Source organism: Protopterus annectens, chromosome 7.part0, assembly GCF_019279795.1.
Source record: "Protopterus annectens isolate FY-2018-M chromosome 7.part0, PAN1.0, whole genome shotgun sequence".
Taxonomy (NCBI): Eukaryota; Metazoa; Chordata; order Ceratodontiformes; family Protopteridae; genus Protopterus; species Protopterus annectens.
In genome coordinates this window covers 726040981-726067100 of record NC_056739.1, presented here as the reverse complement: position 1 = coordinate 726067100, position 26120 = coordinate 726040981, and the positions used below count along the sequence as shown (strand labels likewise).

The following is a 26120-nucleotide window of genomic DNA, read 5'->3' as shown; positions in this document are numbered from 1 at the left end:
GTTGTCATAAGATGAGACAAAAGAAGGAAAGGGGGTATCATAGGAACCATTGTTAGTGGACAATGTCCAGTTCCAGTTTTGGAGGAACCTGACCAGATCATGGGGTAGTGTAGTCAAGGAAGATATTACCCATGAAAGATCACCCAGAATGATCTGCCTAAGGCCATCCAAAGGCATCTTAAGCCACACCATCCTTTCCAAATAGAAATGTTTTCTAGCAGCCCTAGCCATAACACCAACAAAGTTAAAATTGCAATGGGCAATGCAAAAGTTAATGGTAGAAGCTGGGTTAATGGCATTTTTAAAAGAGATCCTTGAGCCCATATTTTGGTTGGATTGATAGCTTTTCCAGAGCCATGTTCACTATGTAGTAGTATGTAAAGATGAAAAAAAAAAAACACGATTACCAATGTGCCAGGAAAAAAAATAATCATCATATCCACAACTTTAGACTGCTTATAAGGCAGGAAAGTGAAAAAGTGCTATGGACTCTAGCACTGCCCCCCCCCCCCCAAAAGTACTCACAGATCTTTCAACAGATCCCTTGCTAGCGCAGAAGTTCCACTGAACTAAAGAGCAGCAGCTGTAGCAACCCTGTAAAAATTAAGTGTATAACAAAAATATATATATATAGAACTATAAACATGTTAACTAAACAGATGTGGCAGAGAAAGTTTTAGGGATAATCCTAAGGGGAAGGCTGGTATCATTTCTGGAGGACGACAACAACCAGCATGTCCACAGCCAAGAAAACACTGTAAATGTCACCTGATGTAATTTAATAGCAGATCTACATGGATGCAAAGGTTGCCCCCCCCCCCCATCCCACGTCTGAAGTGTCTGTGAACAACTCTTGAAATGGTAGGAGAGGATGTAAAGGCATGCCTGGATTCTGGGAAATCCAGCAAATAAGCTCCCTCTTTAGGCAAGGAAGGAGAGGGACAACAAACTCCAGTGGGTGTGCATGCTGCAGCCAAACTGATTTCAGGTACCACTGAAACTTTCTCATGTGGAGTTTGGCAAGAGGTAGCAATGGAAAAGTTGAAACCATGAGGTAAGCATTGGAAAAATTTAAACCATGAAGCCTAGAAGCTTAAGAAACTCTCTGGCTGTCAAAGATTGCAGCGGGAGAAGATCTTGGAAGTAACTAACTAGAGAGAACTTTCTGAGGAGGAAGAGAGGCCAACATGACATCTGAATCCTGCGGTCCAAGACAACATGGTCCTGTGAAGGGGTGATCATGGATTTTTTGAAACTGACCATGAATCCCAACCATTGCAAAAGACTAGTAGTGAACTGGAGATTGTGATACAATGTCTCTGGGAGTGGTGCCTATAGCAGCAGGTTATTCAGATAGGGGAAGACCTGTATGCCCTGGAGCCTGTGGAAAGAAATCACAGGAGCTAAGCATTTTGAAAATAACCTTGGTGCTGTAGAGAGACAAAAAGGCAAAGCACAGAACTGAAAATCTGAGGAAGCAACAGAAAAACATAAACATTTTCTGTAAAGGGGATGAATGGGAATATGTAGGTAGGCATCCTTGATATCCATGGAGGTCAAATAGCCCTGTGGAAGAATGAGAGGAAACAGAGTTTGGGAGAAAAGCATGCAAAAGGTAGGGGCCTCTAGAAAGGTGTTGAGGTGAGAAAGGTTCAGAATAGCTCTCCCTGGACCATCTTTCCTGGGAACCAAGAACATCCTTGAGTGGAACTCTCTTCCCCTTTGTGACAGTGGGACTTCTTGGATAGTTTCTTTTGATATGAAATCTTCGAGCACCTCTGGGGAGATAATAAGTTGTTCACGAGGTGGCTGAGGAATTCTCATGAAAGGAGGAAGAGAGTCCCATACATGAAATATCCTTTGTGGATAATGGTCAGAATCAGTGAATCTTGTGTGATGTGTTCCCAGACTGCAAGGGAGAGCTAAGGCATTGAGAGAGGGGAAGATGACCAGAGGGAGCCAGGTAGTCATAGACTACTTGGCTTGTCTGGAAATGACTGCTTTTGAGTAGAAGAGGGCTGAGAGGGTTTAGAAGGTGCAGATCTCCTGGCAACCCTTTTACCTCTAGAAGAAGGAGTTTGAGATGGTTTTGTGATAAAATCAGTCTTAACTGGGTAGTTTCTTTGGAATATGGGAACTGAAGACATAAAAATATGTTTCAAATCCTGCAGTTCTTTACTTTTCTCCTGCATGGATTTGAACAACCTAGCAGCTGCAGTACCAAACAAGGAATTATCATCTAATGGTGCATCCATTAGCTTGGCCTTGAAGTTTTCAGGAAGTGGTTGAAACCTTAACCAAGAGTATCTCCTTAATACAGAGCTAGAGGCAGCAGCCCTGGCAGATGATTCAGCAGCAACATAACTGCATCTAATGGAGTGGCATACCACTTGGGAAGATGTCCCCAAAATTGAGGAAAGCTGAGAATTTACATATGAATCTGGAAGGTGAGACAGAAGCTAAGTGGCCTGAGAAAGAAGGGCAAAAGCATACTTATCCATACGGGTTTGACAGTTAATAACTTTAAAGGCAAGAGTAGCTGAAATGTATACTTTTCTCCTCAACCTTTCCATGGTTTTCCTCTCCTTATCTGAAGGGAGAAGAGAAGTAGAAGGCAAAAGTCTGGATGGATTATCAGTTGCTGCAGAAACAACCGCTGGGTCTGCAACAGGGAATTTATAAAGGAATTTACAATCCTCTAGAACTTGATAGAACATATATGGCCTTCTGGGGGCAGGAGGTTTAGAGTCTGAACTCTTACAAGCAGAAGTAAAAGCATCCAGAAAAGCTGGCAGAACTGGAGGCACAGCAGAAGGAGAAAGTGAATCCATTTGGAGTAAATCATAATATCTCCTCTGCACATCAGTAATCTGTGAGCAGTCCCACTTGAAAAACTCCCTCATATGAGCAATAGTCTCCCCAAAGGTGATGTCTTCAAACGGAGACTCAGTTCCATTGGACTCCTCCTCAGGTGAAGCACACTTCAAGAGAGAAGAAATATGGGCAGAGTATGCCAAAGACTCATCCTCTAAGGAGTCCTCATCTTCAGATAAAACCTGCTCCCTAAACCTTTTCTGAGGAAAGAAGTAAAAGGAGGGCTAGGAAGGGAAACACCAGTGGGAGGCTTCAAAGCCATAAAGGCATTTGGTAGTCCTTGTGTGAAGGCCTGTCAGCTGGGCGGAGGTTCCCGAGGGTCTGGAAGATGTTTAGTTTACTATTTACTTTTAAGAGGCACATCAGCCTTGTGGAAGGTGGAGGGACCAAAAGAAGGCCTGCATTCTATAACAGTCATTGGTACGTCCTCCTGAATCAAGATCTGTGGAATACCTCAAGGGCCTTCCAAAATAATGAGCTTAGATCCCCCCTACTCGTCTGTCTGAAACGGACATCTGCAAAACCTCTGAGGACATTCCAGGGGCTGACTCACTGATGGCTTCCCCTCCTGTACCCGCTGAGGAATCAGAGCCAAAATGCAAATGGGCCTGCGGGCCTTCACTGGCTTTGAGAGGGATGTCCCCAATGGGAGATACAGGCAAAGCTTCGGGCCTGAATTTCTTAGCCTTTTTCATAAGCTCAGCAGAAGAGTCTGAAGTGCCCTCCATAATGTCTTCCACTAACCTCTTAAGTCTTTGATTCTCAAGGAAAATATTTACAGAATTTTGGTGGCTATGCAAGGTTTTGGGAGCAAACACCTGACATAGAGAGCAAGACCTATGGTCGTAGTTAGGTCCCAAACAAAACAGACATGAATCTTGGCTATCTTTATGTGGAATTAGTCTTCCACAATGACACTTGCCTTTCCTGGATGACATGTAACCTCAGACAGAAAAGCTGTAGCAAAAGTAAAAGAAAAAATCCCAACGGGGCACTTATCCTAACTGGCTTGTACAGCAAACAACAAAGTACAGTTTTGTACCTACCATAAATGTAGATGTCTGATAGATATGCAACTGCAGTCATAACATATGGGTTGTCCTGCCTCAGGCAGCCCTCGGTCGGCCGGATTCCAAAGTCTGGGTCCGACATCGGCTGATGTCGCATTTCTCTCCGACATCAGAGCGGCTGGAGTACATAAGCATCAGCCGACGCCATTTTCTTCAGTATTTCTTGCCCCAGATGCCAGGTGCCCTCCAAGGAAGGCTGTAATCAAATTGGAAGACAAAAACAGGATTCCAGACAAATAAATGAGCAATAAACAGATACAACATAACAGATATCCCCAACTAAGAGAAACAGGGATAGGAGTGGACCCTAGACATAGAGGGGTATGTTGGGAGGGAAAATCCGACTGCAGTTGCATATCTATCGGACATCTACATTTATGGTAGGTACAAAACTGTACTATGTCCTTCAAGAATGCAACTGCAGTCATAACATATGGGTAGAACACCATAGCTTAGCTGGGGGAGGAGGAATGGTCTAGGAAAAAGATGGTGAGGCAATCAAACCCTGCAGGACTGCCGAAGCAAAGCCTGCTCTGGATCTGGAGTATAGAGGGAGATTGTAGTGTTTGGAGAATGTATGCATGGAGCTCCATGTAGCAGCTTCTAGAATGTCCTTAGTAGGCACCCCTCTTAAGAATGCTGTAGAGGTGGCTGTAGCTCTGGTGGAATGTGGTCTAACATTGGCTGGAACAGTCTTTCCATGAAAGGAATAAAAGAATCTGATGCAATGTCCAATCCATTTTGAAATAGTCTGTTTTGAAATTGCTTTTCCTTGGACTGCAGGGGCGTAAGCTACAAAAAGTTGTTCAGACTTTCTACTGGTCTTGGTTCTATCCAGGTAGTATCGAAGTTGTCTGTGAATGTCCAAGGTATGTAACAGTCTTTCCCCCTTATTCTCAGGATTGGGGAAGAAAGCAGGCAGATGAATAGCTTGATTTAAAGAAACCCTAGATACCACCTTTGGCATAAAAGTAGGGTTGGTCCATAATGAAACCCTGTCTCTGTGGAAAATTATGAACGGTGGTATTGCCATTAGGGCCTGTAGTTCCGAAACCCTTCTTGCTGAGGTAATTGCCAACAGGAAAGCTGTCTTCCATGAGAGAAATTGCAAGTCAACTGAAGCTGCTGGCTCAAATGGAGGTAGAGTCAGTTTTTCTAGGACAAAATTGAGGTCCCAGGCTGGCACTGGAGCCTTTCTTGGTGGCTTAATGTTCTTGATTCCCCTGAGGAATTGCCTTAGCAAAGGATGTGAAAAGACAGGCGGATCAGTGTTATATCTAGCTGAAATAGCTGATGCATGTATCTTTATGGAAGAATATGAGAGTCCATTCTTTAGCATATCTGCCAAATATTCCAGGATGAGTGGGATGTTCAATAATGATGCATCATGCCCCTTGCTGGTATTCCAAATGTTGAATCTCTTCCATTTTGCTAAGTAAACCTTTCTGGTGGATGGTCTTTGAGCCTCTGTTAGTATCCGCTGAACTTCCTTGGAGAGAGATAGGTTGAGGTTATTCATGGGATCTCCCAGGCTGTTAGCTGCAGTGTCTGAAGGTTTGGATGCACTGTTTTGAAGTTGTGCTGAGTCAAAAGTAGGGGCCATTGGGGAAGGGCCCACTTTTTGTTGTGACATATGCTTCGTAGTAGTGGGTACCAGTGTTGTCTTGGCCAGTCTGGAGCTATTAGGATCCCCTTGGGCCTCTCTGCTTTGATCTTTAGTAATACTGTGGTCATCAGTGGCAGAGGTGGGAATGCATAGATTTTTAGAAAGTTCCAGTTGAATGAAAGAGCATCTATTTTCCAAGCTTGTGGATGGTATGTCCTTGAGCAGAATTTTTGTAGATGATGGTTGAGGTGAGAGGCAAATAAGTCTACTTCTGGCCTGCCCCATGTCGAAGTGAGCTGTGTGAAGATCTTCGGATGTAACCTCCACTCGTGTGGATCTGTGAAATTCCTGCTTAGGCTGTCCGCCAGCACATTCTCTTTGCCTGGAACAAACTGGGATTGTAACTGGATGTTTAGGCTCAGTGATTTTTCCCAAAGATGCATTGTCAGTCTGCAAAGGGGGTAAGAATGGGTGCCCCCTTGCTTGTTTATATACCACATCACAGTGGTGTTGTCTGTCCGTATCAGTAAATGGCCTTGCTGAAGTTGGTGTTGAAAGGCCTCGATGGCATGCATTACTGCCAGCATTTCCTTTTGGTTTATATGCAGATGTGTTTCCTTTGGAGACCATTGTCCTTGTATACACCTGCCTTCCATGTGCGCCCCCCATCCAAGGTCTGAGGCGTCTGTGGTCATGGTCTGTGTTATCTGTGGTTTTTTGAATGACATACCTGTGTTTGCCTGGCTTACTGAGGCCCACCATAGGAATTCCTTTTGTAAGCATGGAATGAGCGGTATGGTTGTTTCTAAGTTGTTGCTGTGCTGAGACCATAGGCTTTTTAGGTACCATTGAAGCTTTCTCATGTGTAGTCTTGCTAATGGAACCAGGAGAATGCAGGATGCCATGTAACCCAGGGCCTGTAGGAATCTCCTTGCAGTCATCTGGGTAAGTTTTGCCAAATCTTTGAAATAATGAGTTAACTTCTCTTGCTTGTCTTCTGTTAGCCATTTGAGAGGCTGTGTCTAATTTGGCTCCTAAGAAGATTATTTGCTGGGATGGCTGAAGTCTTGACTTTTGGAAGTTGACTGTGTATCCCAGAGCTTGAAGTAATCGAATGACATAGTCCAAGTTTTTTGTCAACATCAATTTGTCGTCCGCTTGTATGAGGCAGTCGTCCAGGTACGGGTATATTTGGATCCCCTGGAGCCTGCAATGAGCAATTACTGAAGCCAGGCATTTTGTGAATACTCTGGGCGCAGTAAATAAGCCAAATGGCAATGCTGAGAATTGATAATGCTCTGGCCCTGCAAGAAATCTGAGGTATCTTCTGCAGCTGTGTCTGATAGGGACATGCAGGTATGCCTCCTTGAGGTCCAGAGTAATCAGCCAAGACCCCTTGCCCAGCATGGGAAGGAGCTGCTGTAGAGTCAGCATTTTGAACTTTGGTACTATGAGAAAGGTGTTTAATGCGGACAAATCCAGTATTGGTCTCCATTGAGATTCTTTTCTTGGAACAAGGAACAGTCTTGAGTAAAACCCCTGGCCTTGTTCTTGTTGTAGAACTCTTTCTATTGCTTTTATCCGAGTCAGCAGAGAGATTTGCTTGATAGCCTCTGCCCTCTGGTTTTGTGGTAGGTTTGGCATGCCTTGTTTTCTTGGTAAGGTATGAAAATGGAACCTGTAACCTCGGTCTATAATGTCCAAAATCCATTTGTCCTTTGTCAATCTGTGCCAATTGTCTGCAAACAGAGATAATTTCCCGCCCAAGGGAGCTTCTATTTGTTCCCTGGTAGGCGGAAGTAGAGGAAAGTCATTGAGACTGTGGCTGTGGGGCAGGTGAAACCCCTGTGTCACTTCTTTGGTTTGCTGGCTGCCATTGTCGTCCCCTGTAAGGACCTCTGTATTGTCCTCTTCCTCGGCCACGTCTGTTTTTACCCCTTTGAAATTTTTCAGGATTAGGAAAGGACCAGTTTTTTGAATCCCAATTCCTACTGAATCTGCGGGGTTGAACCTGGAGGAAATCCTTCACCGTCTGAACTGATTTTGCTTTTTCCTCGATGGACTTTAACACATCCTTAGCATTAGCACCAAAAAGCTTGTTCTTTTCCAAAGGTGCATCCAGAAGTTTTGCCTTTACATGATCTGGTAGAGGTTGATCTTTTAACCATGCATGTCTACGAATGACTGCCCCTGTCATAGCTGCCCTACATGAAGCTTCCAGTGCATCATATCCACACTGCAGGAAGTGATTGCTTACTTGCTGAGAGTTATGTACAGCTTCCTGCAAAGACTTCCTGTCTAAAGGATCAGGAGAGGCCAATGTTTTCTGTAAATCTTCTAACAGGAAATCCTGATATTGTAACATATGAAAAAGGCAATTCAAAGCTCTCATAGATAAAGTAGTGGAGGTGTAAACCTTTTTATCCCATCTCTCTAATGACCTAGCTTCCCTGTTGGAGGGCAAAGGATTTTTAGAGGTGGAAGCTGAAACACCTTTAGGTCCCTGAGAAATAGTTTCCAAATCAGCAGTATGGGCCCTGAATAAATGGGAATGTGTTTCTGGGACCCTGTAATACCTGTCTGGCTTGGCTGGAGCAGGAGGAAGGGAATCAGGAGTTACACTAGAATCAGAATATAAATCATCCAAAACATCAAGCACAGGAGGAATAGCTAAGGGCCTGTGCTGGGGCTTTTTAAGGAAAGTTCGAAGGCGCTTTCTGGAATCAGAATATTCCTGGCCTTGCCACTTGAAATGTTCCCTCATGGTATGCAGCACTTCCCCAAAAGAAATATCCTCAGGAGGGGAGGCCGAGGGGATGGAATCCTCTGCATCCGAGTCCTCATAGGTCTGGAAGAGCTCTTCCTGGCCATCAGAGTGGACAGAGTCCTCAGAATCTTCATCTGAAGGAATAGGGTCAGAGGGTTCAACCCGGGGCCTTTTATCAGAAGGAGGCTGGGATCCTCTCTCAGGATGGGCCTGTGAACCTCTAATCATAGAAATTAAGTCAGCAGCCATAGTCATAATTTGTGTCTCTGGAGTAGGCTGAGGTAAGGCTTTAGCAGTACGATGCTTGGTCTTGCTGGCTGCCCTAGCCCTAGTGTAGGCCTAAATAGACATGGCCATAGGAGGCCTGGCAGCTCCACGTGCAGGAGTGACCTTATCTACAGCAATGGTCTCGGGCATTTCCTCGGTTTCGGTATCCGGAGGAAAATCAATAACTGGCGTCGGAGTTATATCCGGAATCGGAGATGTCGGTAATGCGGTGTCTTCAGTTTGGAGTGGTGGAAAAACCGTCTCAGGGGGAACCGGAGCACTCGCGGTAGGTTTTGGTGTGGAGTCGGTGGTAGACGCGGGCTGAGGATGTCGGTCCCGGTCTTTTCGTTTCTTGGGAGTTTGCGATGTTGGAAGTTCCGACGGCATTGTATAAGCAAATTTTTCGCCGAAAAAATCTTCAGCGAACTCCGCCCGGTGCCTGAGAGTGCGCTTGTTGAAGCGAGCACAGGCTACACAGGCCGAGACGTCATGGTCTGGGCCAAGGCAAGGAAGACAGTGAGAGTGGAAATCCTTATGAGGTATTTGTTTACCACAAGAAAGACAATTGTTAACTTTTTCAGTAATTTCTGACATAGGCTGAGGCAAGAAAAGGTCCCCAACGGGGTACTTAGCTTTTTTGATGACTTCAGAATCGAAGAATACAGGAGCTGACCGACCGGCACTTGCGAACTGCTTCTGCTTCGGGCACCACGCGGCAAGAAAGACTGAAGAAAATGGCGTCGGCTGATGCTTACGTACTCCAGCCACTCTGACGTCGGAGAGAAATGCGACATCAGCCGACGTTGGACCCAGACTTTGGAATCCGGCCGACCGAGGGCTGCCTGAGGCAGGACAACCCATATGTTATGACTGCAGTTGCATTCTTGAAGGACATCTTGGGCAAGCAGACTGATGGCAGAGAAGTTCTGAGGATGGTAAGTGCGGACGTCACTTTTATAGCTTTCGGCCTATGTTCAACATCCCACATACCTAACAGTGGAAAAGGCTTTTGTATACTGGTTGGACATCGAGATCATTTATGGCAGAGAATCCCCCCATGTAAGGAATACTACAACACAGGAATAGGACATCTTAGAAACTGAAAAGCTGCATGACTGAATGGTAGGGCACACAGGGCTGTGGTAAGAGGGGCAATGAATATGATTTTGAAGCTTTCTGATCATATTTGGCAACCACTAAACATAGATATATGCTGTGCTGAAGGGAACCAATAACCTGACACCTTCTGAATCAGGGAAGCTCTTGGATTTCAGTATGGTGAAAAGGGAGGTTTACTTATGTTAAATTAAATCATTATACTATGAGGCACATTTCAATGACTTCCTTTATTAACTGTAAAAAGTAACTTGAAAATGCATTTCAGTGTGTCCCATGGGGGGGGGTGCCCCTACATCATCTTATGTATATGTACTCACTCCACAGTCTCACAATAGTAGTAAAAGTGGAAAAAAAACATTGAAGGGCACTCCAAACCTGCACAACACAAATAAACATGGTTTCAACCAAATATGATGAAAAACTGCAATGAAAAATCACTGTCCGTGACACTCGGAATGTAAGATTGCCTAATTATAATGAGAGAAGAATCCAGTTTGAAGACAATCCAATCAGATTTTGATGACAAACTGCCAACTGAGTATATGTGAAACTGGACGTACTTCAAAAGATAATTTACTATTAATACACTAAGAATGAATCCTATTTTGCACAAAATTCTGTGCTAAGTAATTCACTATTACAGCACATAGGATCATAGGAGGTTACTAGGTTAATGACCCTAGGGCCCTTACAAGCTTATCCAAGTTTTACCCTTATTTCCATGATCAGCACCTATCACCCCTATCCAAGAGGGACATAGGTGGGACCCCTGAGGTGAACTTATGGTTACCCACCCAAAAGTCCAGATTGCGTTTGAAGAAGGAAACGAAAAATAATAATCAACAAACTGTAAAACTATAAAACAAAAAAAAACAAAGAGGAGCAAGCAAGGTTCGGAAAAACTTTCTAATACAATAACAGATTCAAAAAACTTTTTAATACAATAACAGATCGAAAAACTTTTTAATACAATAACAGATTCTGAAAAACTTTTTAATACAATAACAGATTCAAAAAACTTTTTAATACAATAACAGATTCAAAAAACTTTTTAATACAATAACAGATCGAAAAACTTTTTAATACAATAACAGATCGAAAAACTTTTTAATACAATAACAGATTCAAAAAAGTTTTTAATACAATAACAGATTCTGAAAAACTTTTTAATACAATAACAGATTCAAAAAACTTTTTAATACAATAACAAATTCAAAAAACTTTTTAATACAATAACAGATCGAAAAACTTTTTAATACAATAACAGATTCAAAAACGTTTTAATACAATAACAGATTCAAAAAACTTTTTAATACAATAACAGATTGATTGTTTTAAAAAGTTTTTCGGAGCCTTGCTTGCTCCTCTTCATTTTTTTGTTTTATAGTTTTGCGTTTGAAGAAGGCCAATGATGTGCTCTGCTTGACAAGAAGTGGGAGCCTGTTCCAAAGGTGTGGTAACCTCTGGGAGACAAATTTGTCCCTTCAGCAGGTTCTATTAATGTTATATACTGGGTTAAGGCCTTTAGAGTGAGTAACCCGTGTACCATTTGACTTGCGGATATGCAGCATTTCCAATAAAGCAGGGTCAAAGATTGCCTTATATGCAAGCCAGAAATCATCTCTGAGTAGTCTGTATGAAACAGAATAAAGTGACAGTGATTTCAGATGATCCTCTTAGGACAGGTGCTGAAGACTTTGAATTTTCCTTGTGAGGAACCTTTGTGGTCTCTCCAATTGCTGCAGGTGCTTGGAAAGGTATACCAAAAGGGGCATTGTACTCAATTATTGGCCTGATGAGGGAAGATGCACAAAAAGCAAAATAAGGTTACAACCATGGTGAAGCAGAGTCACAAACCAAAATCCAAAATGTAAAACACCAAAAGGAGGTTATAGCTTCTTTTTTTCTGGAGGCAATGCCCTTACTTATGAGATGAGCAATACAGAATGCCCTTCTTACCACTGTGGAGACATGGTGATCAAAAGTAAGGTTGCTGTCAACCTGCGTGCCCAGGTTTCTCACCACTGAGTGCTTACTTAGGGTGTTGTTATTGATGTGGTAGTTATCAGGAACATTACTCTTACCAAAAGGGATAATAATACATTTTTTTACATTGAGGTTAAGGTCATGACTTTGGACCAATCATTTGTTTGTATAAGACCCTCTTGTAGGATGTTGAAATCGCTTGGAGATTCTATGATCACTCACAATTTCCAGTCATCAGCAAACTTTGTCAGCCACAAACCTTTAGTTTTTGCTTGTACCACAGAGAAATAGATTCCAAACAGTAGAGGTCCCAAGACTGATCCCTGTCAAGCACCACTGGCTACAGGTCTGCTGTTGGAGGTGGATTCCTCTATTTTGACTATATGGGTTCGATCAGTGAGCCAGTTAGCAATCCATCTGATATATAGGTTGATACCTAGCTGGGTGAGTCTGTCAATTATGCCCGAGTGGGGCATAGTATCAAAAGCCTTGGCTAAGTCTAGGAAGGTTGTATGCACAGATTTTCCCTCATCAAGGACCTTAGTGACTGTCTCAAAGATGTCCAGCAGGTTTAACAGGCATGACCTCCCTTTGACAAATCCAAAGTGAGAAGGGTCAAGTGTTTGGAGATTACCAATATTTTTGTTGATAAGGTCCATGATGACTCTCTCCATGGCCTTGCAGATAAGGCTAGTCAAGCTAATAGGTCTATAGTTCCCGGGGTCAGTGAAAGTGCCACCTTTGTGCAAGGGGATAACAGTTGGCTTTATCATTTCAGCTGGGATGAAGCCAGTGCTTAGACTATGATTGAAAAAAGTACCCAATGGCTAATTCTTGTTTGAGCCCATGTAGAATGCAGCCTGGGATGTTGTCAGGTCCCATGGATGCTGTGATTTTGACCTTACAGAGGGTATTCATAACCTGCTCTTTAGTGATACAAGGTAGAGGATGGGGGTAGGAATGCCTTGGGGTAAGTGTAGTGGGGACAGGGGAGTGAAGTTTTCAGACACAAAGTAGACCACTCAGTTAAGGTAGCAGTATAAAGCAACACACATATCAAGAAATAAAAACCTTTCCAAACACAGCTGCAAAGAGAGCTCAAAGTGTATAAACAGTAACAAAACTTTAATTGAACAGGTAAGCACTTTCACAGAGTCTCATCTGCTTCTTCAGACCAATATAAAGTGAAAACATACAACTGCATTTAAAAAAAAAATCCTAGCCAATCATTTGCTAGAATAAGAGTCATATGCCTAGAAGCTAATTAAGGCAGGAACAGTTCTTAACTCAAGTTGTGCAAGCTCAAGTAGCTTTACCCATTAAAAATGAAACATGCATCAGCTTAAAGAAATACACATCATCTTAAAAACAGTATATATTCAATACCATCACAAAGAATTTTGTAACACATTATAAGATAGAACATCACAGTTAAAACACGATGTACCAAAACACAAAATCATCAGAGAACATTGTTTTCTTATACAATGAAATAAAAAGTCAAAATGGCACTGTTGAAGTAACCATCAAACTCTGTCCACATAGAAATATACGCTCTTAATTGTGTTGAAAACAGTGTCTGTTAAACTAAGTTGTTGTGTTGTGTCTTTCGGCTTTTCCCGGTTAGGGGTCGCCACAGTGGAACTCTGGTCCACTAATGATTGGCAGTAGATTTTTATGTACCGAGTTGCCACCTCTGATGCACAACCTTCAACTAAGGCACTCCCACTCACGCATGTTTCCACACAGAAGACGCTTTAGCTGAGAATCGAACAGGACGTCTTACTTTGAGACGACAACGCTACCACAGCACCACCACTGCAGCATGTCTCTTAAACTAAGTAGCTATCCTAAATCCAAAATCCAAAATCAAAAACATAAAACTTATCCTGCATCTTAATGAGGTATTCCTGCAAGTATCATAGTTATAAACAAAATAACTGAAATACGACGTGGCACACCATGTCAAACCAAAATGTTAAAATCTAAGTCACCAAATAAATCAAGCAGAAATCATATAACTATTGTCATGATTTTCAAGATAAATCTAAAGTACAGCGTACCTTAAAGGAGAAAAATATGTGTAGAATCCCAGATGTGGTGAAACCATAAACGTTATACTAAAATAAAAATTCAGCTATAGTCAATAAATACTGATTGGATTGCGACATGCTCAAGTGACTAAAACTGGCCAATAATAAATAATGCAAAGATCTAAAAGCATCATCACTTGAGCTAAATCAAGAGCCTTATGTAATTATGATGCACTTAGTTAGTACCTAAATAATAAAAACATATAAAAAAATATAAACCAGCATCACAATTTAGGCAAGACAGCAAGAGCAAAAAATTGCAGAACTAAATCCATCCAAAGTTGCAAAACTCAGAAAATGGCAGAAGTAAAATTACCAATATTGCTGTCTTCGAAGTATCTTAACAAGATAATAACATCATATCTGAAATAAGACCATAAAATCCCAAGGATAAGAAATGCAACAGTATTACATGTGCCATAAAAATAAACAGCATACAATAAGAACTGACCATTATAAACATGTCAGTCATGTGACTGATAATAGCCAATCAAAATCAGTAAAAAAATACAAACTACCTTTCTAAGCTCACAGAAATGAATAGTAAAAAATCTGCTTTCAGCAACAGTATCCACGTTTGTTCACTATTTTCTGTCTTATTATTTATGTCCAATTTCCTTGCATTATTCTTCATTAGCTCTAAAGCAAAATTTTTAAAAGACTGTCCTGTTCCACTGCACATAATGTGCTTAGCTAAGGCACTCGTGCTTTTACATTTCTGATGTAACTAAAGAATGCCTTATGGTTGTCCTTAGTTGAGGGAGGTAATCTGGATTTGTAGTTAACTTTGGAGGACTTCACAAGAAGTTTTATTTGCTTGCTAAAGCTGAGGAGGGAGTGTTTCCAGTTAAGGGATCTCTCCCTCTTACTCTTAGACAGCAATTTATTCCAGTTATTGTAAAGCCTGTTTATGGCAGTTGTCCACCAGACAGGTTTTCTCTTCCTTGAGAAGACTGTTTTAGTCAATCATATGGCCGAGTCAATGCAGTTGTTCAGGCGTTTGTATAAAGCACTTGTGTATAACTCAGCATAATTGCCAGTTCCATCTCAGGGGGAAGGTGCAGTGAAGCTATTTATACCATCCCATCACAATTTTGAAAGAAAATGGACATATTATGTATTATTTTGTGGACTTCTGAAATTAGTAGCTCTTATTTTAAAACTAGTTTCAGGTCGAAATACTGCTTTGTGGCTATCTGTTTCTGGACACTGAGTCCCTGCATGCCAATTATTGTTAAGCAAAGCACTCTTTAGCTTAAAATGTACACTGGCATCCTAAATAATAATGTTTAAGCTATGTTTGTACAAAAACATTTCTAGACATTGAAAAACTAAGAATTTTGTCATATGAATTTCTCTGCACTCATGATTCCTTCAATTAAAAAGATTGATAAGTATGTCATGCAGTAAACAAGATGTCACCCTTTTCCAGTGTTTGATGCCTGTTTTGTTCTCCCCTGTTCATTTTTTCCTGCTATGTCATGCTAACACTTCTAAGACCTATATTTAACTTCAGTGTCTGGGCTATCAATGGTATCCTTCAATTGTTTCCTTGAAGTACTCACGTCACAGAATGTACGCTTTTTTGACTACAGTGAGACTGTGTCAGATTGCAGACATTAGATAGTTCACAGCTGTGATACAGAAGCCCTGCTTTCATTTACATAAACTAACATAGTATCAGACTGCAGATAACCACTGACAGGCAGCCGAAATGTTAAGTGACTTTTCCTTTCTCTTACCTTTTCTGACAGTGAGGAGGGCATCCTGACTGTACCGTTTGCGGGCCGAGTTTGTTGCTATGCAATGGTATGTCCCTGCGTCACTTTCCTTCACATCTATAATCTGAAGAACACCATTGGGGAGGATTATATACCTACAAACAAGAACAAAAATGTATTTTAGGAATTAAGCAGAACACCAGGATCTCAGCATTTTGCTCTCTTATACACAGTATATTACATTTGTTAAAACTTCCACATCCTGCTAAACTCTGTGCACCTTTGCAACAAGTTGTAACATACGGTTTGCTACCTGCTAGGCTGGAGTTACTGTGTATGACAAAGCAGTTTCTTAGTTGGAGAGTCTGCAGAAATTGATTATTAGGCCTTAGTTACATTGTGTAGGTTTAAAAATGATGAACTAACATTACTTTCAAATTGTAATTAAGAACTAGATACAAAAGTTTACTGGGGCAAAATGCGGGCCTCAAAGCTCAAAACTGACACCAGCTTTACCATAAGCAAAGAAAAATCAAATTATGAATGAAGTGAACTAAAATTTCAGTCAGAGGGTAATTCAGTATACTTTCTTTTCCTATGTCATGTGATTGTCTTAAAAATTAGGGAAATGTATTTATAAATAAAATTATGTGAATAAAATTTAAGCACTATTTAGGGGAAATGTAGAACTTCCTGAATGGTTTTGAAGATGACCTCTATACTTATCTGCTATGAGTATTTATGTTCATTCAGTACAGAGATACTTTTATAACAACAGTATATTAAATAACCAAGTTCTGTCTGCAGCATACCTCTCAACTGTCCAGATTTTTGCCTCATATTTTTGGTCTATTTTTCAAAAAATTGTTTTTCTGAAAAGTCATTGACAAATAGTTGAGGATTGAAGTCATAAAATAATAGCAGACATTTTAGATTCAGACTTCATACCCTTCAAAAAATTCATATTAATGCAAAATCTGGTATCTATCAACTTTCTAAGTTCATAAAACAATATTTAAAAATTGCCCACATCTTTCAGCCTTTGCACCCCCCACCCCTTCACACTGTTTATGTCTTTGTCCAATTTCTTGCCGTAAGAGGTTGAGAGCTATGGTCAGCAGGATCTTACATCTACGGTGTTGTTAAAATATGATGTGGGCAGCTTTTCATTACATTTCACCCGTAAACATTCTCAGACTTGCACACAACTGTCCAGAGTGGCACGGTTACAGACATGGCATTTCTTTCTAGCTTCTTATTTTCGACCAAAAAAAAATCTAGAGTTCACATGGACTTTAAATCTGAACTAGGATCCAAAAAATGACAGACTCACCAAAGTCCAACAAAGACTCAGGCCTGAGTCCTACTAGGAAACATGACCATCAGGAGGGAGGTCACAGGAACAAAGAGTAGTTGTATAAAATCTTACCATAATCATAGATGTCCTTCTCTTCCATGTTGCAGTATTCAGACTGTGGGATCCTCTGCCTCAGGTGACCGAAACATCGGCTCCTATGCAAAAGCTTAAGCCTGGTTGCTGCTAGTGCGTGGGACAGCACACGCAGGGCCATAAACCAGGGACCTTAAATGTGACGTCTGCATACACCGAACTCAGAACTGACTGCCCAGTCAGACAGTAGTCTAAGTGGTGCCAAATGATGTCTTCTAGAAAGGTTAAATGCTATGAAGGAGAACAGGTGGGAGGGAAGGAATACTGCAAAATGGAAGAGAAGAACATCTGTGGTTATGGTAAGATTTTACACAACTATTCTATGTCCTTCTATTCCCATGTTGCAGTATTTGGACTGTGGGAGAGTACCACAGCTCAAGTAGGAGAAAGGGTGGTGGAAGAAGTTACAGTTTCCAGAAATCCCTGCAGGACTGCCCTTGCAAATCCTGCCCTGGCTCTGGAGATATGGTCCAATTTGTAATGTTTGGTGACTGTATGCACAGAGGACTATGTGGCTGCCTTAAGCATGGTAGTTGTGTCTAGTCCCTCGAGGAAGGCCCCAAAGGAAGCCACAGCTCTTGTAGAATGTGTTCTGACCCCACGAGGTAATTGTTTCCCATGGTAGGAGTAGCAGAAGGTGATAGATTTCCTTATCCAGCAGGAAATAGTTTGTTTGGACATCGCCTTGCCTAGGGCCCTGGGGAGGAAGGACACAAAAAGCTGATTGGACTTTCTGATAATTTTGGTTTTGTCCAGATAGAACCATAGTTGCCTGTGGACATCAAGGGTCTGAAATATTCTCTCACTGTCATTCTTTGGTGAAGGAAAGAAGGTGGGTAAGTGAATAGATTGATTGAGTAACAGCTCATTGACCACTTTGGGCATGAAGGAGGGATTGGTGTGCAGGGTCACCCTATCTTTGTAGAAGATAGTGTAGGGTGGGGATGCCATTAGTGCTTGTAATTCTGAAAAACTTCTGGCTGAGGTAAGGGCTACTAGTAGGGCAGTTTATTGTCAAACAGAGTTATAGTGTTAACTAAATGCTGACATCCTGTACAGTTGTATCTTCTAGAGAAGACTGTAGTACAATAATGTGCAACAATGAGTACGTAATGTTTGCTGAAGTTCGGACATTTCTGGTAATTACTGCAAATAATGCAAACCGTATGACCTGACAAATGTCACCCTCCTTACGGCTGATGGAGGCTGTAAGGAAGGTAATGAAAAACTATATTACTGAAATGCAATCTATTTAGACTATATGACACTATCCAGGCCACATTAATAAATTTATTTTTACTGCAATGAGTAAACCCGAACAATTAATGACAATATAGATGGTGCAGCAGCAGCATTTCTTCAATAAACAGCAATTCATACTAAAATCAGAAGTGGTACTGCATACCACATACTTTGTTTTTGCTGGGGACTGCAAACATGCTTCATTTATAACTCATTTTGGATGGACCTAGGACTTCCGTGTTTTCAACCAAAGCTATCCTATATGACATCACTCAGTATAGATCTGACCTACTTGGATGGCTTATAATGCCATGCTGTTGCAGCATATGCCTCCAGAGTTAGAGCAAGACTATGAAATTCTTGGCATGCATTACTCTTTTACACCGATGTTCACACTTTATGGTACAGAGAGTGAGTAACCCCTGCATGCACCCCATAATACTCAAACAAAAGTAGTTGCTCAGGTGGTGGAAACCTTAGGTGTGGTAGGATGGAACTGGGTGGTGGTTCAGTCAGCCAATCCCCACAAGAAAGCAAATGTCTGCATGCAATGGTTATAGCTATAGATAAAGGGCATTAGCCTGGTCCAGCCAATCTCATGATAGCTGCCTGTTGTGGTATTTGTGTGGAACCATGCATTCCTTCGAGAAGGCATAGCAGTGCCTTCCATGATAATACAGGTGCTAATGTTTGCCCCAAAAGTTTAAGCTTAAAGCCATAAGCCAGAAAGGCCTGGTGGCTGACAGGCTGTCACCACACAGGGAATAAATGGCTCAGAAGTGACTCTCACCCTCTAGATATCAAATGCACCACCAGAGGGCAATGAGACCTGATGGTCAGCAAGCAGTGGGAATGAAAAAAAAGAGAAAAAAAAACAATAAAATATACATGTACAATGGCTAGCCTAGTCACTTTCCTGGTAGTTAACTATTTCCAATTATAATTGTAATTATGCAGTAAATTCACGTCTTGTTATGTTGCAAATAAAGAACTAAAGCCTAACGACTTATCATCTGCCAGCACTAGTGCCATCCAGCCCTACTCAAATATTTAGCAATGCGGAAACTCTTTCAATGCTGCTGAAGTCTGGCCGTGTAGTTATGCCCGTTTGCAGCTAGGCAGCCCAGGGCGTATGTATTCCATCATTTCTGAAAAGTAAAACTACACCAGGGAATGTAGCAAACACCTGCTACACTTTATACCTCCCTGCACAGAGCACTTGAGTTTCAGCTCTCTGGTTTTAGTTTAACAAAAAGGTTTACATAAATAAAATTCAAATCACACTACCTCATTGGTCTCTGCAGACTGCAGATAAACTCTGACTGAGGCATGCCAACCCCAATCACAGCACATGAACCAGACCAAAAAAAATGTTTTTAAATGTGCAGAACACTTACATCTGTAACAAAATTTTCCACTTGCTCATAACAGCCAAATGCCCTAACTTTCATAATTTCTATCCTGGATTTGTTAGTTATTATTATTATAAACAGCACCGGTCTAACCAAGTAGCTATGAGTAAAGTCAGGATAACAACAAAATATGCTTTTCCCTGAATACATAAAAAACAGAAAACCAAAACTTAAATAACTTACACTTGCTGGATGTTCTGGTTTACTAAACTTGTATGGGATGAAAAATACTCATTTAGTTTATATATATATATATATATATATATATATATATATATATATATATATAAATTCTTAAATCTAGACTTAGTGATCTACTTAACTAAATTATTTTAAAATGTTATAAAAATCTGAGTTGCAACTACTTATAAATACTTGAAAATAAATAGTATTACTTTTTTCATTCAGGTAATCAGGTTGACAGCAACCTTACCTTTGACTACTATGTCTCCGCAGTGGTAAGAAGGCCATTCTATATTGGTCAGCTCATAAGTAAGGGCATTGCCTCAAGTAAAAAGAAGTTATAATGTCCCTGTACTCTTCTGTCATCAGGCCAATAATTGAGCTCCACTCCCCTTCTGATATGTACCTTTCCAGGGACCTGCAGCAGATGGAGAAACCACAAAAGTTCCTCACAACAAGAATTCAAGGTTTTCAGCATCTTTCCTATATGGATTGGCTGAAATCACTGTCGTTTTACTCCATTTCATACAGACTACTCTGAGCCGATCTCTGCCTTGCGTATAAGGCAATCTCTGACTCTGCTTTACTGGAAATGCTGCATATCCATCAGTCTAATGGCTCATGGGTTACTCACTTTAAAGACTTGAACCTGGTATGTGACATTAATAGAACCTTCTGGAGAGACAGGTTGGTCTCCCAGAGGGTACTGCACCTGTGGAACAGACTCCCAGTTTGTGTCAAATAGAGCACCTCTTTGGCCCTCTTCAAGCGCAATCTGGACGATTGGATGGGTAACCATACATTCACCCAGGGGGTTCCACCTGCATCTCTCTTGGACAGGGGCAATAGGTGTTGATTGTGGAAACAAGAGCAGAACTTGGGTAAACTTGAAAGGGCCCTAGCCATTAACTTCCTATCAACCTATGAATATGTAAAGAAGCAAATCAAATTTGCACATGTGGTACTCTGGGAGGTAGGGTTAAAGGGAAAGCAAGGTAGTAACTGATTAAAAAAAATGGACATTTGGGTGGAAGTGTCATTTTAGATAATAAGCTCTGTTGAAGGGTAAAAATGAAATGATGGAAAATTTTATGAGAAAAGGAGACAGGAATTCTGATTTTTCACATTACTTCACTCTGTACACAAGATATATATATAGCCATTTAAAAGGATATTTTTAATAACAGAAGTTAGAATTATCATTATTAACTGCAAGGCAGTTCTGTGGAAAATAACAGACTAGTTCAGCTGTTCTTGTTATCCCAGTAACTTGGATCACAAATAAATAAACAAACAAATAAATAACTTAATACTCTTACTGCAATCCAGTTGACAGCCGCTACCTGGAAGTATGTGACAAGCAACTGGACTGAACAATGGCTTCTAGGCAGGGGATCTTGTATCCAAGGCTGGGAAAGCGTCAAAAGCACCCCAAAATTCCACTTTACAGAGATAGTAAAAAAGGGCAAAGCTAGACAAACACTGATGAAAACATAACCCCACTAGAGATACCCACATCCACATGGATGACCAAGTATATTTTTCAATTTACTGGTTTAAAATTAATGTCCCAGCAAGAGGAATTCTACTTCAAAGTTAATAACAGTGATGTACACTGCGAAACTGATAGAAAAAATGCAACCTCTGAAATATCTGTTGAGCTTATGATTCGATTATTCTCATTTATGTGGAACACTCCTCTGAAGACATTATGCCATCTGAAAGTGTCTCACTGTAACTGTCTTAATCGCACAACAAATACTATATAATGACGGGCTACATAATGGAGGACAAATTTTCAAATACGCAAACAAAAAGACAAAACATATGGCTAATAAAAAAGTATGTGGACATAAATATTAACTTTGGGCACTCTTAAGGTTGAGAAGCAGCTGATGGAGGTCAGCAGTGGGTAGAGGAGCAAAACACAGAAAAAAAGGTACTTCAGGATAATTTATGAACATATTTTGACCGGTTATTTAGCTCTGTTACAAATACTTTGCCCCGTGTTACCGACAGCATGTCAGTTAGATTTCTCTAGTGTGGGCATCTTGCTAGATTAATAAGATTTCAAAACACTGTGATCATTAGTTTCACCCTACATACAGCTGTAAGCAGAAAGATGTCTGGGAACAGCATCATATATGGTTATGCAAAGCACTACTACGTGACTAAAATCAGAATTCATAAACAGAAACATACAGGGTTTTAATGCATAACTTCTCATAGTGCTAACACATTTTTGTGCATTCTGTACTGCAGTGATGTCTTGAACAGTTCTACTAAACCATTTATTATCAGACTACAATTAATGCAATCAACTCTGCAGACTTGTACCAGTAAAGCTAACCATCTTTGATATCAGCAAATAGGTGCTACAGTGTAAACCACACACACAACAGTACATCTGTTAGGTTTGAGCCACAATGCTTTACCGTAAAGAACACTGGCAATCAGCAACATTTCTTTCTATTGCATTACATGAAAGTAAAAGTTACAGGGTAGGGAAGGGGTGTGTATGCCGATGTCACACTGAGGGTGGTCCTATCCTAGCCAAACTGAGAGCGGGACACTTCTGAAGTAAAAAGAGCGAAACTGCAAAAAAAAAAAAAAAAAAAACTAAGGGCAAAGGAGCAGAAAGAGTAACAACACAGATGCACTTTATACTACTAAAAGTATGCATTGGTGGAAAAAAGAAAGTGTTCTGGAAGTTGCATCTTTGACAGTGCCCTTTTAAGTACTACCACGAAAGAGAAGCCCTGCTGTCAAATGTGATGCAATGTCAACCATCCCAGTTAATGAACAGTAGTCAGTAGGATACCAAACATCACACCAAAATCAGGCATGACCATGCTTGACTTTATCACAGTGGATTTTCGTGGTATGGACTCTGACAAGAGAAAGACATGCTTTCATTTGATAAGCGAATAACTGAGCTACTCTCTTCTCATTTGGAATGACCATTGCTAAAGGCAGCAACTGTGTCACAAAAACTTCCTGCATTTTTAATAATTCCATTCAAAACTTATAATCTAGTCATTTTCTTTAAAATACTCGAATCTCACAGCTATCACTATATTTTACCAACTCTGCCTACCCAAAAGGAGACTTCGTTTTCCAAACCAACATAAATGTTTTTGAAATTTTATAATCATAAAACAATGCAGAAACATTGCACTGCAGCTTTTATAAATACTTGCAGCTGTGATTGTAAATTCTTTTTCAGTAATTTCAGTAGTGAAGAAAACATGGCACTTACAGCTTTTTCACACCACCACAAGTATTCGCACCTTCACTTTCAAATGGTGAAAAGCATTCTGTTTTATATCATAACAACTGACTACTGACACTTCCCCACCTAAACAGGAAAATAGAGAAACACACGCACACACACACACACACACACACACACACACATACACACACACACACACACACATACACACACACATACACACACACACACACACACACACACACACACACACACACACAGTCTCTCTCTCTCTCTCTCTCATTCAAAGCATAGCAAATTATTTTGAATTTAGACAGAGTGTAGTATTACTGTTTCTATTTATACAGTTTTTGTCTAGTACTTTCTCATACTGATGACCAAAAGTGTACACACCCACCTATTATTAAAGGCAAGTCAAATCCACACTCAGCAATGAGAAATGTTTGTTATTCTACACGGAAAGTCATGTCAAAAAAAAGTTCAGAGGAAGTAAGGCTATTTTATAAAGGATGACTTGTTTTTGGCCCTATTTCTGGCTTTGTGCAAATACAAATTTTTTTTCTTCAGACTGAGTACTCGGATACAAGTAAGAGCTAACAGTTTTTCAGTAGTGACTATAAGCCCTGGTTAGCAAAAGGTTATGGTGTCTAATTATTGTGTGAGTTATGTTAAGTACAGCTATTAAGATAATTACCAGCTAATTAAAATAATATTTTCTGTTCTGAATTTTAAGCATGCCCTCTTACAGCTTTGACAGGAACTATTTTTGACACTGTCAATGTGTTTTCTCTCTTTTCTCTATTCTGTAAACCATTCCAGACATTTTCTATTTAATTTGATGAATTTCCTTTTCTTCGTAACTTAATCGTTTGTCACACATCAGTGCATAACCATTTCTGCTCTACTGGTTTTGCAACAAATGGACAGTCTGTATTATTATAACACAACTGTAAGCTGGGCCATGCCAGAAATTATGAAACAATGAGTCTAAACCTCAAATAATAACCCAATAATCTGTATGCACAATGGCAAAGTATGACATGAAGCCAACAACCATAAGGATGCAATATAATTTACAAGAGTATCCAACTCCAGTAATCATTATTTACTTATTTATTTTGCATTTGTTAACCGGGTTGGTCCAGCTGGGTAAGAATTACCCTTTTTCAGTGGAGACCCAAGGGGAAAAGCCCCAAACAGACATACAAATACATACGAATAGGGACAAATTAACAATATTACAGAGGAAAACAATATTACGGGTACAATGGATAAGAAAAACAAACAATGAAAGTTTGAGAATATGAGTAAGGTAGGCCAGAGGCATGCATGCAAAAGATTTATGAAAAGGTGTTCTGAGCAAGATCTCTGAATTAAGTTAAAGTAGGCAAAGAAATGATGATTTAGGTGTGGAGTTAGTAGTGTGGGAGTTTTAGGTGGGAGCATGTGAAGGACATTCCCATTTGGAGGAGAGATGGGAGAGAAGCATGGATTTGAAATTGTTGTGGTTAGGTATATTACGTAGTGGTGTGGGGAGATTGTTCCATAGTTTGGCTATAGTGTGGGATAGTAGTAGTTTACCAGTTGGGTGAATGGGTTTGTGTACATGCAGGAGGTTTTGGCCTGTGGATCTCAGGGTACGGGTAGGTGTGTAGGGTGTTAGAGATTTAGCAAGAGAGGGGCATTCTGCTGGTTTAAAGATGAGTTTGTGGGCTGTTGTACGTTGTAGGTACTTTAGGTGGTTGTGGAGTTCTAGCCAGTTTAGGGTGTGTAGGGAGTGACAGTGATGGGAAGAGTTCTTAGAATTGGTTGCAAATTTGCAGATTTTGTTGTAACAGGCCTCAAGTTTAGCACGGAGTCAGAGTTGTAGGTTGGAGAATAGGGGAGCACCATACAAGAGAGAGGGGAGAAGGAAGGTAGATGCAAGGGTATGACGGGAAGATGGAGTAAGGTAGTAGTTGTGTCTGTAGAGGAGGCCGATTTTCTGGTGGGTTTTTTTGATTGCTGAGAGGATGTGGGAGTCGAATTTTAGGTTTTCATCGATGGTAATGCCAAGTAGTTTGGTACTAGGAACGATTTCAAGAGGGGTGTTATTGTGGCTTTTGATGGAAAATTGGACTTTGTGGAACTGGGAAGTTTTAGTGGGAGTAAATATCATTAGCTTTGTTTTGTTGGCATTTAGGGCCAAGTGATGCAATTGCATCCATGATTCAATTTTGGAGAAGGCTGTTTGGGCATTAAGTAGAAGTTTGGAGGGGCAGGAGGCTGAGCAGATGATAGTGGAGTCATCTGCGTATTGGATGACTGAGACTTCAGGAATGGAGAGATGAAAGTTGTTAATGAATAAGTTGAAGAGCAGAGGGCCAAGTACTGATCCTTGGGGAACTCCTGTGGGTGTAGGTAAGAAAGGGGAGGTTGACTTTTTCCATTGTACAGCCTGCTGGCACGTGGAAAGGTAGCTGGAAAACCAGTCTAGGGTTGAAGGAGATAGATGCAAGTGTGAGAGCTGGGACAGGAGGAGGGAATGGGAAATAGTATTGAATGCCTTTGTGAGGTCAAGAAAAAGAGAAGATATGTATTTGCCGCTCTCACGTGCTAGGTTGACTGTTTTGAGGAAGGAAATGAGGGCTGTCATGGTGCTGTGGCCTGGGCGGAAGCCGTGCTGGGTGGAAGAGAGGAGTTTGTGCTGGATTAAGTAGGGCATGAGCTGGGAGTGGATGGCTTTCTCTAGAATTTTAGAGAGAGGAGAGAGTATAGCTATGAGTCTGAAGTCGGTAGTGTCTGTGTTCTTACCACCTTTGTGGAGAGGAATTATGTATGCATAACGCCAGATGGTTGGTACATAGGATTCCTGAATGGATCTATTAATGAGGATGGATATGGGATAGGCTACAGATTCGGCTGATATTTGAAGAAAATTTGCTGGAAGGTTGTCAGGGGCACTGCGGCATGGTTTTAGCTTTTGTAGTAGTCTTTTTATAGTATAGGTGGAGACAGGTTTAAGTGAGAATAGCGGTGGGGGGGGTGAGAGAGAGGGTTTGGGGTGCAGGGTGAGGGGTTAGTATTGATGGATGGATTGGGGAAAGTGGAGGATA

The 26120-nt window shown here is 40.9% G+C and overlaps 1 protein-coding gene across 2 annotated transcripts in view; it reads right to left on the bottom strand.

The window, feature by feature from the left end:
- Positions 1 to 26120, bottom strand: part of LOC122806652 (immunoglobulin superfamily DCC subclass member 4-like) — a 2205210-nt gene that overhangs the window by 1001097 nt on the left and 1177993 nt on the right. For both annotated transcript variants that reach the window (XM_044077249.1, XM_044077250.1), the window contains exon 4: positions 15525 to 15658. In XM_044077249.1, coding sequence (XP_043933184.1) covers positions 15525 to 15658 — 134 coding nt within the window. The remainder of the gene's footprint in view (positions 1 to 15524; positions 15659 to 26120) is intronic.